The sequence below is a fragment of the Arachis hypogaea genome, chromosome 16 (assembly GCF_003086295.3).
Source record: "Arachis hypogaea cultivar Tifrunner chromosome 16, arahy.Tifrunner.gnm2.J5K5, whole genome shotgun sequence".
Lineage (NCBI taxonomy): Eukaryota > Viridiplantae > Streptophyta > Magnoliopsida > Fabales > Fabaceae > Arachis > Arachis hypogaea.
In genome coordinates, this window is record NC_092051.1 from 6,876,351 (window position 1) to 6,896,585 (window position 20,235).

At 27.7% G+C, this 20,235-nt stretch overlaps 2 protein-coding genes across 2 annotated transcripts; both read left to right on the forward strand.

The window, feature by feature from the left end:
• Window positions 1-3,450: 3,450 nt before the first annotated feature.
• Window positions 3,451-5,657, forward strand: LOC112756470 (large ribosomal subunit protein uL22c). The gene is made up of 2 exons (XM_025805075.3): window positions 3,451-3,933; window positions 5,045-5,657. Exons 1-2 carry the CDS (start codon window positions 3,669-3,671, stop codon window positions 5,431-5,433), a joined length of 654 nt encoding a protein of 217 aa, XP_025660860.1. The 5' UTR covers window positions 3,451-3,668; the 3' UTR covers window positions 5,434-5,657.
• A 6,572-nt stretch (window positions 5,658-12,229) lies between these two features.
• Window positions 12,230-13,564, forward strand: LOC112758212 (18 kDa seed maturation protein). Its single transcript, XM_025806821.3, has 2 exons — window positions 12,230-12,409; window positions 12,860-13,564. Exons 1-2 carry the CDS (start codon window positions 12,302-12,304, stop codon window positions 13,250-13,252), a joined length of 501 nt encoding a protein of 166 aa, XP_025662606.1. The 5' UTR covers window positions 12,230-12,301; the 3' UTR covers window positions 13,253-13,564.
• The last annotated feature ends 6,671 nt before the right edge of the window (window positions 13,565-20,235 follow it).

Here is a 20,235-nt window from a genome sequence, read left to right on the forward strand (position 1 = left end):
AAAATATATATTAAAATAAATTAAATTTTATATATATTTATATATAAATATATAATAATTAATTTTAATGTATAAATAATATTTTTTATAAGTAAAATTTATGTTTTTATCAATTAAAACTAAGCTCATAAATTTTGACTCTTTTAAAATAAGAATATTTATTAAAAATGAGATTCGAATCATCTTTAAATAATAATAATACATTTAACTATTATTAATTATAAAGTGAATAAAATACATTAACTATTGAGAAGCGTATTTATGTTCTTGATATGATTGTCAGGAGACAATATGTTATGTTATTTACGGATGACAATAAAATATAATAAAATTAATGAAAATACTGAAGTTTGGAGATATTCTTTTAAAATATAAGACCAACATGTAAATATAATATTTATGAGTAATTATTTTGGAGAATAATTTAAAACCCTAAAATGAAAGAGTACCCTGAAAATTGTGGGTGTGTATCCTGTGTGAGGGTTTTTCCCAGTTTGAGAGGACAGAGAATAGAGGAGAGTAAGGTGTGTTGTGATGAATTATGAATCATGTATATTAGCCACCCCTCTCTTGTTTTATGGAGAAGGTTATTAACACATTAAAATTAGTTATTAATATATTTATATATAAATATATGTATAATTTAATTTATTTTTAATATATATTTATATGTTATTATATATTTTATATTAATAATTAATTTCAGAGTACAGTGTACACGTAATATAATCGTATTTTATTACGGTGACTCCCTCACTCAACCCAAAATATCTGCTTCCCTCCATCACGTGACCACTCCTCCTCCTTCTCCCTCCTACATACGGATCCCATTCTTTTATTTATTTATTTTTAATCGGAAACAACTATTATTCTACCTAGTAAGTTCATTAACTAGTGTTTGTATTATTTATTATTATTATTTGCCTCTCTTTTCATTTTTTATTTTACTCAATATTTCGGTGTCAGAATGCTAAGGTACTTGCCACCTACCCATGTCGTGAACAATGTTTCGTTCTAAAATTTTCAACAATTTATTTATTGGGTGTCACCGATCAAGTTTCCATAATTAATTAATCTTTCTAAGATTGAGACGCTTTAGATGAGTGAAAACTTTAAAATTAAAAAAAAAAACATTGGTTCTCAAGAATTATGTTTTCATAGATAATATTATATTTGAATATTTTTATAAAATTTATTTGTTTATATAATAAATTATTGCAAATTATCAAAGAATAAATTTCAATCATGCATGTTTTATTTATAGTATGTATTTCTGAAAGGGAATTGTCATTTGCCAAAATACTTTTTGGAAATTTGTATTATTACTTGATCAGTGATAATAATTAAGGAAAATATAATAATTAATTAGAATTTTTTTTGAGATACATAAATAAAATGAGTATTTAAATCATTAAAAAAAACTATCCAAACTAACCCGTAGATTAGCAACGTATACGTTTTTCCATTAGGGGCTTTGCCAATCGCATTTTTTTCGATTACATTTCCATCACACAATAAACACAAATATAATTAGTGATTAGAAAATGTATAAAAATTTTAAATGGGCCAGATTTAGCTATACTCTTGTTTTAAATATTATAATTTTTACTATAATATATAGGTGTATAAATTATTCGTGGACAAACTTTTAGACCTTATCGTGAAAAAATTAAAATTAAATTATAAATTTAATTTTGATACGTTATAAATATAAAATAATTTTATATTTATATTTAATTATGTAATATTATATTATGTATTTGTTTTCTTTTACGTTTTTTTTTTTTTGGTCATGGTTTTCTTTTACGTTAGTAATAGCTATGTTTGTTTTTTTTTTCTTACTAGTTTTTATACATTAACTTGGCCCACAGTGAAGCCCAAGACACTCCCTCTTTCGAACAAAAAAGGAAAACGTAGAGAAAATAATGCTAATTTTCGGGAATACCAATTCCGACGCCGATAAATTGGATAAGAATTTCAATTTCAGTAAGACTCATAGTTTTACTGTTTTAGTTATCATTTTGTTTTGGGGGATATATGATTTATACGAAAGACTCCTTTCAAAATCTAATAATTGCTAAGTAGATTAGGTATGGCCTATGGCTACCTAAAATTGACAAGTTATTGCGAGCGCAATTACTTGTGAGTTGTGAATAAATGAACGGTCTTTTTTCCACGAGATATTTTTTATTTATAAATAAAATTATTTTATTTTATTAATATACATATTACTAAATCTATTTACATTTTTATAGTATCATTGCATATCTCAAATATACAAGAATGAAAAACAAATAAATACTGAAATTAAATACTATGCACTTAAAATGTGTAACATTAAAAAAAAATACATTCTAAGTATATTTAAAATATGTTATATTTGCATAGATATACATACCCAGTATATTAAAGAAATTTGATTTGATTTTTATTTTATTTAATTTTATTTACAACTTATAGGATGAGAATAAAATATAATAAAATTAATGAAAAATATAAGACCAACATGTAAATATTATAATATTTACAAGCAATTACTTTGGAGAATAATTTAAAACCTTCAAACGAGAGAGTAGCTTGAAAATTGTGGCTATGTATCCTGTGTCAGGGTTTCCAGTTTGCGAGGACAAAGAAGAGAGGAGAGTATGTAAGATGTGTTTGATGAATTAAAAAAGGAAAAACAATAGTGAGTATCATGAATTTTATAAACGTTGATAAAAATATTTATTAAACAAAAAAATTAATATTATATTTATAGCAAAGAGTTTCGTACGAATAAAAATATTAAAAATTTAAATTTTTGTTTGACTTTTTAACAAAATACCTAAATTAACTCTAAAATTTTCTTGTTTGATGGGTATGAGTACTAGTAATGGTTGTTTTATTTTTATTTTTTATTTTTTATAGTCATCGTGAAAAAAGGGCCAATTACTTTTAGAAATAAGAGTAAAGTATTGTTTTTATCTCTAACGTTTGGGATAAGTTCTATTTGTATTCCTAATGTTTAAATTGTCCTATTTGTATTTTTAATATTTATAAAAGTGATTCAATGTTATCCTACTATTAATTATACTAACAAATCAGATTATATTTTTCAATTATTCTCACTTGGATGTATTCATTCTCAATTAAGTCTCATTTAGATGTGTTTGATTTTAATATTATATCCATTATTTATGTTTAGATTCAATTATGTCCCTAAAAAAGTAAATTATGTAAATGATTGTAGGAATTAGTTTTAACATTTGATGAGCTATTTTTCAGAGTAGATCATCGATTCTATCTAAGACATTTGTATTCTAACTTCAAGAAGAAATTTTTAAAACTCAAACTAAAACGCTTATGATGTGTAATTGATAGCAAGATAATATTAGATCACTTTTATAAACATTAGAGATACAAATAGGACGATTTAAACCTTAAAAACACATAAAATTTACCCAAAATGTTGGGGAAAAAAAATGTACCTTCCTCTAGAAATAAAAAGTAGAAAAATGGGGTTAAAAATTGTAACCATGAGTCCTCTTCTTGCTCCTTATCTTATCCGTATGGGTGCAACTGTGCGAGGGAGGAGTAGCTAGCAGAGAAGAGTGTACTCGTGTGTTGTTCCCTTTTCAGTTTTCTTCATCCAAATACATAAACATTGTTGGGTTGTGGTCCGAAACCGAATGGCTCTTTCCTTCTCTCAGTCGGTGGTTAAGGTTAACCACCATCTCCCTCTCCCCATCCGTCGAAACCCACCCTGCTCTACTTCGTTCCCCTTCCAACCCAACCCCAAATTTCCATCCCTAACCCTTGGAATCCGATGCTCCTCCGCTTCAGCTTTCAACGACAAAACCGTCATTTCCCTCAAACCCAGAACTCCAAACGACGTTACTCTCACCCAAAACGACAACGCTTTTGCCTGTCGCGCTACAACTTCCCAATTTGGAGGTACGTACACTAATAACCATTACTAATACTACTTCTTTCGTTCTCGATTGATTCATGGCTACAATTGATAGTAATACCCTGATTATATTTCTCTTCGACCAGAAAATTTTAGTGTTAGGGGCAAAAATAAGTAACATAGGTTTGCATTTGGATTCTGTCTGAGATAGATAGGGTATTTGGTGTCCTTACTCTTGGGAATTGCTGAAAATATAAAAATTTTATTGTTTCACATAGAAAAATTTAGTTTCTGGAGTGTTTGTGTTTGCATATCCAAACGGAGTATCTGTAATTTTGGTTTGGATGCAGAATTCAAATGCAAGCTACATGTTTGATAAAAGGTTCCATAGAATTCTTTTATTCTTAATTTAGGGTAAGATTAATAAGGTTGTGTAATGCCTATAAATTACCAATAAAGTTCCACAATTTAGTGCTATGCGGCGAGGGGAAGGCTTGATAGTGATAACATGGATATGCCTATTTGCGGCTGGCCATGATTATATTTGTGTATCTTCTTTGTTATTGTTATGATGGAATATCTTGATATATCTAGGACTTTTCCTATCCCATTTCCTGGGATCTCATGAATTGCCTACAATAATTGTTTGATCCTGCAATTGACCTCAATTAGGATCAACTTTTGTGTAAAGTTAGTGACCTAAGTATATTTCATGAACAAAATGAAAAATGAAAACACATTCTATGTCCTGGAAATTTTCTATTTCTTTCACTGACTAGTTGAGTTAATGGACATAGTTTAGAGTTATACAAGGGCTACAATAAGATGCACATTGGTTTATTAATGGGGTATTCCAAATTTCCACTTGTATCATTTAATCTAATGTCTTTTATAAGTTAACACAATGCCTTTCCTGGTTGATACTAGTTGCAATGATTTTGGTATGATAAGGAACACATGGTAGTTTATTAAGATACAATTTATTGGTGGACACATGCGGCATCTTACTACTATAGATACATGTTCATCTGTAGCTTAGCAATTTGCAATTCTGCTGTTCTTGATGTTACTAAATGTTCCATCGATTATTGAATGTAAATCTAGTCAGTTGTAATGCAGGAAATATATAACATGTGTTGTAATTTGATTCTCCAGTGCAAGAGAGTGACAAGTCATATGTAGAAGCCTATGCCATTGGGCGGAATATTCGTATGTCTGCTGACAAAGCGCGAAGAGTGATTGATCAGATTCGTGGACGATCGTATGAGGAAACACTTACTATATTAGAACTCATGCCATATCGAGCCTGTGAAGCCATTATCAAGATAGTATTTTCAGCAGGAGCAAATGCTAGCAACAACTTGGGTTTAAGCAAAGGAAGTTTGGTTATTAGTAAAGCAGAGGTTAATGAAGGAAAGACAATGAAAAGGGTCAGGCCCGTGGCTCGGGGACGAGCTTATCAAATTAGAAAGCGCACTTGTCATATAGCAATCACTGTAAGAGGTTTACCTAGTAAGTCTGTCGTGGAAGCAACTCCTGCATAATCCTACAAGGGATGAAATATTTGTTGTTATGATTGTACTCTTACCATTATACGCATGAATATTTCCGCATTTTGATGTTATGTTGTATTTTGTGTAGTGATTCATAGAGGATTATAAGCATGTTGTGAGTGTCTGGCTATGACTGAACTGTTTGAAAATTCAATTTAGTTCTTAAAATGAAAATATTTAGCTTCAACTTGTGTGAAGCGTGAGCAATTCTGCTACATCCCTGTTTAGTACAACAATAATCAAAAATTCTTTTGTTGGTATGTAGAGTTGTTACATGAATCATATGTTCTATCATAAACACTGGTGTTGTCAATTAAGCCCCGGTGTTGATGATGTCATTACCTCTGAAGATTATCTTCAGTTCAGTACCATAGCTTCCATTTGACGAGTCCTTTTCTCCTTTGCTTCATTTTTTTTCTTTTTTAATTTGTGTTCAGCTATGATTGGATAATTCTATATATGTATATATTCTAGTGATTGTGTTTGACTGTTTGGGGACGTTAGTTTTTGCCTACTCTGTTGAGTGTGCGCCCCTGCCCTCATTTTCTTTTGCTGACATTACTTTTTATTTTGTGCTCACCTATAATTTGATGTAGCAGTAATAGTATTACTGTGATTGCACTTTCTGTTTGGTGTCTAATATTTCATAATTCTTTATTTTTTATTCATGCCTTTAGTTTGGTTCGGTTGCTGTTTTTCTTACGCTCTACACATATTATAGCAAATTGGGAATGTCTAAAATCAGCCTAATTATTTTGTGTACATTAGATGGGCCATTTTTTATGAACCATTAGATTTTTTTAAATAAAAATCAAACGATATTATAAAAAGGGTATTAATACACTTTATAAATATAGAATATATTAGTATATACATACATAAATATATTTTAATACATAATATTTTAAAAATGGTAAGTATAATATTTTACTTTAAAATAAATATAAAACATATAAATACATACAAAAATATTTTTTATTTATTAAGATTAATTATTATACAGTACTATTTTTAATTACATAATATAAAAAATTAAATTATTTTATATTATTTGAAAATAATTAAATTATTTTATATTATTTAAAAATAATTAAACTATTCATTAAAAAAAATTTAATAGTTAATTTTATTAAAAATATATTATTATATAACATAATTTTTTATTCAAATATTTGTAAACAACTAGACATTTATTTTATTCTAAATAGTATATATAATATTATTTTAACAAAATTAATTATTATATAATATTTGAAAAAACATGTAATATTTTCGTGTATTATATAATACATGGAAATAAATTATTTTTTGTGATATATATGTGTTATATTTCCATGTATATATATGTATTATATATCACAAAAATATTATTATATAATATTTGAAAAAACGTAAAATATTTTTGTGTAATAAAATATGTGATAATCTTTTTAATATATATATATATATATATATATATATATATATATATATATATATATATATGTATTTTGTCGAGTTAGAGAATAAAAAAATGATTAGAAAAAAATATTTAAAAATAATAAAAAATAAAAAATATCTTATTATAAATATATAATTATAAATATTATATATATGAAACTATAAATGTTAAATTTAAAAAATAATTTTAAATTATTATCTAATTAATATTACAATAAAATAAATATGAATAAGAAAGACTATAAGAGAGAATTATGAGGTGGCATATATATTAGAGAGTCTAAAAAATAAAAGAATATATATTAATTCTATATCAGTTACTATTATATATACACATATAATACATATACGTAGTTGATACATATTATTTATTAAATTTTTTAAAAAAAAATTAAGAAATAATATTTTAAATAAACTATATTTAAATAAATATTTGATAAAAATTATATTATATAATAATATTTTTAACAAAAGTAATTAGTTTAGTATTGAATCTAATAATCTAATTATTTATCAAATAATATAAAATAAAATTTAATTATTTTATATTTTTATGTTGCAGTTTAAAATGTCATTTTAATATAATATTTTAATGTTATAGAAAATTTTTTCATAATAATTAATTTTAATGAATAAAAAATATTTATATTTTTTGCATTTATATATTTTATCTTTTTAATTATGTAAATTTGATTAGTTTAGGTCTTACTAATATAAGTAAATATATAATGTGATAGACATGTATTTATAATTATATTATTTATTCTGTTTTTCTAAAAAATAAAAAAATTAATATTTTCATATATTATATATAATATTTTAAATAAATTATATTTTTTATATTTTAATAAAAAATTATATTATATAATAATATCTTTAATAAAAATAGTTAGTTAATAAATTTTGAATATAATAATCTAATTATTTGTTAAGTAATATAAAATAAAATTTTAATTATTTTATATTTTTATGTTACAGTTTAAAATATTATTTTAATATAATTTTTTAATATTTTAAATTTTTCTTACATAATAATTAATCTTAATGAATAAAAAATTTTCAAATTATATATTTTATATTTAATTATTTAAAAATAAAAGATTTTGCTGTCATTTAAAATATTATTTATTAAAATATGAGGAATGTTAGGAGGCCAGCAACTTTTGTGATTTGTAGCCATCAAATAGACATTAATGATGATTTTAATGGTGTGAGATTAGTGTGAGATTTCATCTAATGGCTCACTTTTCTTTGTTGGTTGCATGCTGGCCAGAATTTAACAAAGTTGATGTCCTTATACTTTTTCTTAAAGTATTGTCATTTAAAGCATTTAATTATGTACTAAGATATTTTATATTTATTAGAGTCCATTAATGATTTTCTTTTATATTAATCTTTGATTTTTATCTAATATAATCTAACGGTCTATATAAATATGACATATCCAATAAGTACATAATTATTGTGCTCATTTTAGACATACCGGCATACAAAAAAAATAAGCCGACAGTTATAAGTCGGAATCAATCCAACAAACTAGTAACTATAAGTCGAAACCAATTCAAACAAATCGAGACCTATAAGTTGGAATCACTTCAAACAAACAAGGTGAAAACTCAGGTGCAGTCGACTTCACATGAAGTTGATACCTGAGAGTCATTAGATGATTTAACTGATTTGACTAAATTTTCATTTAACGGCTCTCAGATATCAACTTCACGTGAAGTCAATTTCACTTGAGTTTTCACCAACAAACAAACAAACTGATAATTATAAGTTTGAATCCATCAAAGCAAAGCGACACCTATAAGTCGGTGTCAGTCCAACAAACAATCACCTATAAACTCGTTTAAAAATATATTGAAATAAGCAACATATTTTTCAATGATAAGTTTGTCCAATTTTATTTTTAAGATTATCAAGTTGATCTTGGGGGCTAAACCTTATATCTCTGAATTTTAACACAACCACGTCTCTTTTATATCCTACCGAGTTATAACTCAATTTTCATAAAATCTCAACTTGCTTCTCTTAAAAATTAAACAGGTCAAACTTGGGGGTTGTGATCTAATCATTATAACTCGACAGCTACAAGCTATAATTTGGATATTAGGTCAAGACGTTAGGATTTTCATGAGTCACAAATTACCAACACATAACTCGGTCGTTATATTATAACTCAGTCATTACAGTCTGGTCCATTCCATATTACTCGGTAACTACCAACTATTACTCAGAGAATAAGTCTTGATCCATTACCTATAACTTGGCCAATGAAACCCATACCTCGGCCCAAATTTATCCATTGATCTATTAGCTATAGCTCGACCCGAATTTACCTCTTGATCCGTTAGCTATAACTCCACCTAATTATACCTATAAACCAAAAGGTGAATTATCTTCCGTTAGAGTATCTTCAGAAACAGTTACCACAAAATCAGGTTGACATCCTTAATAGCTCTGCAATATTAAGGCTTAGTTTAGTAAAGCTTATAATTTGACATTAGAAAAAAAGTTATATCCCAATTTAAATTACTGTACAAAAATAATATTATATATATATATATCTTTTATAATTAACATCAACAATTAAAATTATTGAAATATTAATGTACATAATATACTTGTGAATTAGCTAGGACCAAATGACTGAATGAATACTTGAAATAGCAATTACTTGTGCGATCACAATTTCACTAGATATTTTTTATTTATAAATAAAATAATTTTATTTTATCAATGTGCGTATTATTAAATTTATTTACGTTTTTACATTATTATTATTATATAACTCAAATACACAAAAATAAAAGACAAATAAATATAAAATTAAGTACTATACACCTAAGAATAAAGGATGAATAAGTATAAGTATATACGGAAGTTGAGTACTATGTATACGAGATTAATGTGTAACACTTAAAAAAAATACACCTTAAATGCAACTGAAATATATTACTAGTGGGTAATTGTACCTATCTATTATATTAGAAAAATTTTATTTTATTTAATTTTATTTAAATAATTTAATTTTTTTAAATAAAATTAAATAAAATAAAAAAAATCAAAAGATCATAATATATTTCAAATATCTATGAAGCACAAACATTTCGCTGAGTTGTCGTATCCACGTGTCGGACACATTTTGGATACGATACTCACCGATAGGGACAGAGCTTAGTTAAGACAAGGGGGTCATGCCCCAAAATTTTTGATAAAAAAATTAGTAATACTTCTTTAAAAAATAAAAAATTAGTTCAATTGGCTTAAATATTTTTCTATGACTTAAAATACCAAAGTTCAATCTTTATCTTTTGTTTTTATTGCACAATAATTTTTAGTTTTAAATATTCAAAACATACTAGATTTGGACTTAAGTAAGTGTATTCGTATTTCGCAGCTCTTCTCTATTTAATAAGCAACACTTTCTCTACTTTTGAGTTCAAATATAAAAAATTAAGTATTTTTTATTTATGTAATTTAGTATTATTTTACATTTTACATTTTACTGTTTATCTAATTTAATTTTTTATATCATAAAAAATATTAGAATATTCAATAAGTATTGATATTATTGTATTTGTATAAATTGATAAAAAAAAATTCAATAAATATTATAAATTTTAATATTTGTCATTCTAACTTCTTTTTTACATATTTTATAGGATATATATTCAAATTTTTATATAAAATAATCATGAAAAATCAAAGAATTGATGCATTTTTTTAAGAAGAAGGCTAATATTTAAAAAGGAGAATATACAACCCCTAACGGCTAATTTTTCAAAAAATTTAAGACAAATTCAACAACAATTTCATAAGAACAACCCTCAACACAAGCAAATCAAGCATAATTTTTATGCATTATTGTTAGATTGGTCTTAATTATTTTGAAAATTTAGCCGGTAGGGTATATTTGATGCAAATCGAAAACTTTTGGGACAAAATTGAAACAAAATAAAACTTAGGGGTATTTTTGAAACTTTTGTTAAACTTGAGGGACAAAAAATATACTTTACCTTATATATTATTATTTATTAAAAAAATATTTTAAATATCTTATATAATTAAAATAAAATATTAAAAATAATTAAAAAATCAATTTATATTTTAATATGAATAAAATATCAAAATATCATTACGATTTATCTAAAAAATACTTTATATTTTATATGTATGCGTGTTCCCGTATCTTATAAAATTTTAAAATTTGTGTATCGGCGTGTCCTGTTGTGTCCCGTATCTGTGTCAGTATTCGTGCATCATAGACAGATATATACATTGATATATTCTTTTTAAGGTATTACACATAGTATTTAAGAGGAATGCTAGGGAACCAGCAATTTTGGTGTTTTATAACCATCAATTGGCGTATTTTTAATGGTGTGAGATTATATCTAATAGTGAAAGATCACTCACTTTTGTTTTGATGGTTAAGTATTGACCAAAAAATACAAAAATTGCTGGTCCTAGACTTTTTTTTTTAATTTTTAGGTTTATTTACTTTTTAAACTATGTACTCAAGACGTGGGTAATGTAAATATTTTATATATTTATATATTTTAATAAATAAAATATTTAAATAATTTAAATAAAAATTTTCTTCACATCACATTATAACTTCCAATTATAAAAACTAAAAATAGAAAAGTTAGATGTGATACAAACTTTGCAAGACATGCTGTACTTATGAACGTTATAATTGATAGTTAATTAAATTGATCTATGTCAAATGCCAATGTTTAGATCATATATTTTAATTTTAAATTCAGTCAAGTTTCCTATTTACCTACTATTAAATAAAAAAATATGTTCCTCGTACCACAACTTTTAAAGAGAAAAGTATTTGCGGGTTATTAGTCTAGTTTTATATAGTATTTTAGGAACACAAATTGAAACATAATAAGAATATAAATATATCTAACGGTAAAATATATTGACAAAAATATGATAGAATTAAAATTAGTTTTACTAGAAATTAATTTTTTTTTTCATAACAACCAATGAATAAAACATAAAATAGTAGATAAAGGAAAATTCAAAAAAAAAAAGTTATATTTAATAAAAGAATAAACAATAACAAATTGTTTTTAACTTGAACCTGCTAGATGGATGGAATGAGATGAATATGAGCAACATATGTTTACCACATGTTCTATAACTTTCGGAACTGCCACGTCTAAGTCGCTAAAGTCTTTGGCAACAGACACGAGGCTCCAATACGTGTAGGATGGGTGATGCCAGTACCCTCGTAAGTTGGACACGTGTGCCTCAAAATGACACGGGTGCAAGTGCTTGGGGGTGCACTTAAATCTATTTAATCCATGGAATTGATCACAGCCAAAACACATCAAGCTAAGGTAATAAGAGTGAAATTAAAGTTAATTGAATTGTTGAAGAAAGAAAAGAAAGAGAAAAAATGCAAGGAGCAAAGAATACTGGACAGAGCATTAAGGAGAAAGCTGCTAATGTTGGTGCTTCTGCTCAAGCTGGTTTGGAGAAAACCAAGGCCACCGTCCAAGAGAAGGTAATTAACATATTTTGTGATGATTAAAATCTTAATTCGTATTGTATAAAGTATTATTAGCAAAGCCAAGATAGATATTTTATTTGTAATTTGTTTATTTTGACACGAGATCTTTTATGTGATTAATGATTACTTAACCTTGAAACAAAAAAAAGTTTAAGATATAAGTACAGATTGAAAAGCAGTATCGTTTGAAAATTAAATTACTTAAATACACTTTCTTAACTATACATTTTTATTAAAAAGCTACCTAATAATAAAGATGAACTCCACATGCTTTTTAGGTAGTTAGTTATCATTAACATTGAACATGATCATCATGATTGACTGACGATGATTTGATTAGATTAAGCGAGTTATACATGGTTTTAAGTATATGTATTAGTTCGTTGTCATTAGACCTACCACGTCCAAAACTCATTATTTATGAATGTTTATCTCTATAACCAGGCTGAGAGGATGAGTACACGTGACCCTGTCCAAAAACAGATGGCAACACAAAAGAAGGAACACAAGACCAACCAAGCCGAGATGGAGAAGCAGGCTGCTTATAATCAAAACGCTGCCCAAAAAGAGGCGGCACGTGCCGACAACGTGGCCCCAGGCTACGGAACTGCCACTCATTCCACAACCGGACAACATGGACATCCTACTGGAGGCCACCAGATGTCTGCGTTACCTGGCCATGGAACTGGACAGCCCACAGGTCAGGTGACTGAGGGAGTGATAGGCTCGCGTCCTAGTGGGACTAACACCGGCACCACTCAAACCTCTACAACCACCACTACCGCTCGTAATACACGTGCTGGTGTTAATCCCAATGATCCTGGGTATGGGTATTGAACCGATGGTTCATACACTTTAGTATAAGTAGTCCAAAAAATATAGTTTAATTGTCATAATAATAATAATACGTGTCAGGTTTAATAAAAGGTAAAAGGTAGGGAGAGAGAAAAAAGGTTTGGTTTATAATAATGGTGTGGTTTTGGTTACTAAGAGTACCTTAGTTTCGTTTTGCGTTTTGATCTTATTTTCTCTTATTACGTTCGAGTCTTGTGTACCAGTAATGTACTCTCTTATTTTTATTTTATCCATGTAATGGGGAGCATTCTGTTCCTGAAGAAAACTAATAGAGTTTGTAGTTTCAGTTTTTTCTGGTTGACCTCTTGAAAATTTAATAGCACTGACAATTAGATCGAATATCGTAAGAGATATATACAATTGTCTTTTAAAATAAACTATTTTAATTTGGCGGCTTGACAAAATAAATTTAAAAATAAAAGAAGAGTGTGATATTGAAATTTTACCCACCATGTTTGTTTGGTTTTATTGTAACTTTACCAAAAAAATTTGTATATTAAAATTAATTATTAATATATTTATATATAACTATATGTATAATTTAATTTATTTTAATGTATATTTTTTAATATATATTTTATATTAGTAGTTGATTTTAATGGTTAAATGTTAATATGTATATATTACATAGTATAGTCAAATAATTTTAATGCATTATTTGGTCTGGATTTGGAATATATATATATATATATATATATATATATATATATAACATGGTATAGGATTTGGAAAACATATATATCAATATGTTGGATAACATGGTATATCCACAGCCTCTTTCCTTACTCTTATTATTTTTGTTAATCTCCTTGCTCTTATTATTTTTGTTAATACCTCATTGCTAGATGAATTATTATTATTATTATTATTATTATTATTATTATTATTATTATTAAGACAAGGGATGCTCCAGTAAAAAGTTCAATTGTGTCTTTTACATATTAGGGATTTTACATAGAACACGATCTTTTATCTTTAAAAACTTAGAAAAAATTATGTAATGGGCATTTCACTTCTATTTCAGAATGATTTGATAATTTTGCTTATAAAGAAACAAACTACTCTTAATTCAAAATGCGTTGCAATAAGGCTTATAAATTTCAGGATTAATTTACTTGTTAACAAAATTTCTAATACAATAAAACAACCATGTTAATACGTTCGTTCGATAAATTTTAATGATGCATAATTATCGAAACCAAGTTGGAAATATAGTAAGAAAGAAACAAAAATAGTAAAGAATTAGTAGGTAGTTTTTCAGATGAATAAAGTCTCAATTCTCATCACGTTTTCATTTTTTATATGAGCAGAGCTCCTTGTTCTGAGCCTAGAGAAATAGTACTAAAACATGTGCAATAAATAATTGGTATATAGTGCTTTCAAACAAATATGTGTAATTTATATTAATAAACTAAATGGAATTTAAAATTACTAGCGCTTCAACAGAGAGTTGTTTTTCTATTGTTTTTTAAGAAATTAATTTTTTTGTTCTATTGTTTTTTAAAAAATTAATTTTTTTTGTTAATATGTTATTCACCCTTTAAATATAAGTATTTTTTTATCATTTTAAATTTGTTGGATAAGTATTATTTTATCATTTCAAATTTAACGCGATTTTATTCATATGATATTTTGTTGAAATTAAAATTACTATAAAAAGTTTTTAAAATGCTGAATTATAAAAGTAAATAATAAAGACATGTATATGTTATCAAAAAAAAGATATAGTTCAAAAAATAACGACAAAAATATTATTCTAATTAAAAAAAAGTATATATAAACCAAAATGCATGTTAGTTATTTACAAAAGATTAATTTTGCTTAAATATCATGTATATTCATATTTGTCTTTATCTTTTTTAAGTAATAGATTAAACAAGAAGTAAATACAGGATTTTTTAAAGGCAACAAGGGGCGTGAATAAATGCTTCAAATGTTAAGATTTTGGACATATTGCTGCTGATTGTCTAAATCGAAGGGTTATCACTCTTGTCGAGGAAGAGGTTAATGAAGAACCAATTCAGGAGCAAGAGGAGGAATGTGAGGTTGACTATGCTATTGAAGAAGTTCCACCCGATTGTGGAGAAGCTTTAGTAGTTTGTCGAAACTTGAATACTACAAGGGTCATAGAAGACGAGAGTTGGCGACGCCACAACATCCTTCACACAGGATGAACGGTTGAAGAGAAGGTTTGCAAGGTCATTATAGACAGCGAAAGTTGTGAAAATGTTGTTTTAAATTATATGGTAGACAAACTGAAACTTCCAATCGAGTTACATCCTCATCCTTACAAGTTGTATTGGTTAAAAAAGGATAATAAAGTTAAAGTAACAAGACGATGTTGTGTCCAATTTTCTATGGGAAGTAAATACAAGGATAAAGTATGGTGTGACGTCATCCCGATGGACGCGTGTCATTTACTGTTAGGACGTCCTTGGCAATATGATCGTCGAGCTATTCATGATGGTTTCAAAAATACATAACTCCTTTATCAAAGATGACAAGAAGGTCGTATTAACTCCATTACAACATGTAGATGGTCAAAAGAATCAAGCTGAGCTATGTCTTTTCACATCTTTCAAATGTACTCACCAATGGAATCTTTCGCCAATACAAGACGAGCCTTTTTCAACCTAGGGAGAATAATGCAGGAGCCCTTTCCAACCCAGGGAGAATGATGCAGGAGCATGTATCTTTATGTTTGTATCGTTAATTAAAGTAGTCTAGTTTAACATATATTATTATATTGTGTTATGAGTTAGTCCCACATCGCCCGAGTCATGAAAGTTCCCCCCTCCCCTACTAGTATTTTTTTTTTTGGTGACCCTCCCCTACTAGTATAAATATGCGTATGTACCCCTTTTATTTGCAAGTTGAACTGATTGAGTTATATATTTAAATAAGCTGTGTGCTTATTTTTCTCTAGACTCTTTGAGAGTAAGAGGTGAAAAGGCCTTCATTTTTCTGCAAATAGTAGAAGGACAGAAGAAATGAATATGCTTATTTTTTTCGTTTTTAAATATCAAACTATAAGATAATTAAGAAAAAAATAGTAGAATATAAAGATTGTGTACCTGAAAAAAATTTTTCATAATTCATCATACATTTAGGGTTGGCAATGAGTAGGGTAGGATAAAGTTTAAACCCTACCCTAACCCTCCGTGCGGGTTAAAAATTTCATTAAAACTCTACCATACCCTATCCACTTATTGCAAGTCATTACATGAAGGAGGTTGTGAGTTCAACTCTTACCTCCTTCACTGTATACCTAATTTTTATCTATGAAGTACGGATACTTCGATGAGTTGCCGTGTCCGCGTGTCGGACACATTTCGGACACGACACTCACCGACACTCGTCTGACACGCATGTCTGTTGTGTTCAATCGTGTCTTAATAAAAAATAAAAAATTCTTTTCCGGACACGCATGGACACACCTAAATACCATCACGTGTCCGTGTGTCTAGTCTTATTCTTAACATATATTCTTAAAATAAATTTAGATATAGTATATATTATTATTTATTAAAACAAAATATTTTAAATACTTGATATAATTAAAATAAGATATTAAAAATAATTAAAAATTTTAATTTATATTTTATATGTATGCGTGTCCCGTGTCATGTAAGATTTTAAAATTCGCGTGTCGGTGTGTCTCGTGTCCTGTTTCCGTGTCAGTGTCCGTACATCATAGATTTTTTTTATAAAATGTGTGTTATATATAGGGTGCAGGTAGGGTAGGATTTTAATGAAATTTTACCCTACCCTATCTGAACGAGTTAGGCCGGATTGGGTACCCGCGAGTAGGGTATATATTGTCAGCCCTACATCTCCTTGTCAATAACTTCTTGAAAAATTGTCAGATTTTTTTATCATAAAAATAACTATATAAATGCTTCAGGTTTATTCAATTAAATTGATTCCTTATTATAAAGAAGAATTCAATTAAAACCTGTAGAATTGAGATATCTTGTTTTGCATTGAATTTTTTGAAAGGACAAAAAAAAATGACATTAATCCTTATTTATCATTGACAAAATGTAAATTAAATTATATTACATCTGATTTGTTAGGTATTTTTTTAAATAACAATTACCTATAATAATGATATTGTTTTGTATCGATATGAGTTAGTCGTGTTGTTTTGAGTTCATGGCTGAAAAAAAAAAAGTTAAACTTTTAACATAATTTGTATACAGGTCGAAATAGACGGTATTATTTATTATAGAATAAAAGTTTATTGCATTACCTTTTATTCTTTTGATCCAATATTTCTCTTTTTATCATTTTCTATAACTGAGTTTTGTCTGCTTTAACTGTACCTCCCCAACCAATAGAATAAATTTTGAGTGGATGAACCTGATTTAATTTCACGTCTGATTAATAACATAAAAATAAAAATATGTATCATCAATGCAATTGTCACTATCATTAATATAGTAACCCTTACTTTATTAACGATTGATCTCTTTGCTGCAATTGATTGCTCATCCTTTCATATGTTGGAATAAATTACTTATTTATTTTATTACCCAGATCATCCTTATTGAATCACCAAAAATATATCATAATACGGAAGCGTCCTTTACTTATAAAAGTCAAAAATTGATGGAAGGATTTGGATCTTGTGGTTCTTTCGATCTTCCTCAACCAAAACCTTATGTATTCCTAGGCGGCTGAATTGTGACTCTTCTGATGGGGAAAGAGTGACAAAGGCGACTTTGGTATATTGGGGACTGAAATCCTGAAGGCACTATTTATATTTGAGCATGGCACTCATTAAACCCTAAAGCCCAAAAGATAATATATCTAAAATTCAAAAGATAATTATCTAAAGAATAAAAGATAATATATGGTTTTATTCTCATTTAATTCCAAATCAAAAGTAATAATGACTTATCCAATTTAGCATTTATAACAATAAATGAGATCACCATTATATAAGTCATTTAATTTGAAATAGCATAATTTGTGATTATAATTAATATATGTATTGCCTACAAACAAATTAGGAAATTAAAATAATTTCCTAACAATCTCCCACTTGGACTATACGTATATTCTTTCTTGACATAATCACATCTTATAAACTTTATGCGTGCATCTGAATGCTATTTCTCTCATTACTTTAACAATCTGGTCCGTCTCATACATTAGATATGGAACTACCGCAACTTTTATCACATTAATGTCGTGACTAAACCACGACAATCACCATCCTAATATACTTAACGACATAGATCAAATTTGGATGAGTAATATGGAAATTACATGCCAAGTGATCTCATGCATGTCTATTTCCAACTGGTCCAACTTTAAAATTTTATTGAGATCAAACACAATACAAATATTGCAAAATGAACATTTCACATAATATGAAATAAACCATCAACTTAATTCTGCAGAAAAATAATTCAATATCTGCCATAGAATATATAGTATAAAAAATAAACTCTCACTAAACCAAGGCATCACAATTATTGATACCCATCCGAGCAGTGCGCTTATAAAATACTTTAGGGATCAATCCCTTGGTTAATGGGTCTGCTAGCATGTACTCTGTTCCTATATGTTCTATGAAAATCTGTTTTTCTTAAACTTTCTCCTTGACAACTAAGAACTTGATGTCTATATGCTTCGATTTTGTCAAACTTTTATTGTTGTTGGAGTATAGTATTGTTGACTTATTGTCACAAAATATATTTAATGGCCTTTCAATGTCATCTACTACACGAAACTCAGTGATAAAGTTTCGCAACCATATGCCATAAAATCAGAATCAGAGTACCTAATGATCTCCAAATTTTTTGATCTCCGATAAATAAGTATGTAATCCTTTGTTCTCTTTAAATAACGCATTACGCATTTAATAGCTATCCAATTATCACTGCCCGGATTGCTCAAATATCTACCCAATACTCCCACTATAAATGATATATCAGGACGTATGTAGACTTGAGCATACATTAATCTCCCTAATGTTGATGCATAAGGTTTATCATGCATTGATGTCCTCTCAAGATCATTTATTTTTAGGGTATAGCTTGAGACTGAACTTGTCTCCTTTAGTTACGGGTGTGTCCATTGGTTTATAACTTTCCATGCCATATCTACTTAAAATCTTTTCGATATAGTCCTTTTATGATAATCCAAGAATACCTTGAGAGTGATATCTTAGTATCTTGACTCCTAATACAAAAGAGGCATCACCAAGATCTTTCATTTCAAATTTGTTCGATAGAAATTTCTTAGTTTTATGCAATAAGCCTATATCGTTACTGGCAAGTAGAATGTCATTAACATATAAGACACAAAAAAGTATTTACTCCCACTGAACTTGCTGAATACACATTTCTCTATAATATTTACCTCAAAACCATATGAGGTAATAACTTGATGAAACTTGTGATACCATTAACGGGAAGTTTGTTTGAGATCATAGATGGATTTTCTCATTTTTTTTCTGTTAGATCTCATTAATGGTACTTCTTGAGGTTGTTGAGCTTGCTGCATGGATTGGGGTTGAGGAGGATACTCATTATTTTCTTGTGCTGTAGCAGTATCTTAAGCAACAACGATATTCTCATTGTTCTCTTGTATTGTAACTGGATCTACAGTAGGATTCTTATTGTACTCTTGTACTATAACTGTATCTTGAACAATAATAGGTACAAAGACCTTATTATTATCAGTTATAGAATCCTCATCAAAAGCAACATTTCTTATATTTCCTTCCCCCCAAACTCAACATCCTCAAGAAATCTTGCATTTCCTGTTTCAAAAATAGACTTTGATGCAGGATTGTAAAACTTGTACCCCTGTGAACGCTCAGCGTAACCAACAAAGTAGCAACTAATTATCCATGAGTCCAACTTTCTTTTATGCAGCCTATAACTCGCACCTCAGCTGGACATCCCCAAATATGCAAATGCTTTATACTGGGCCTTTTTACAGTCCAAATT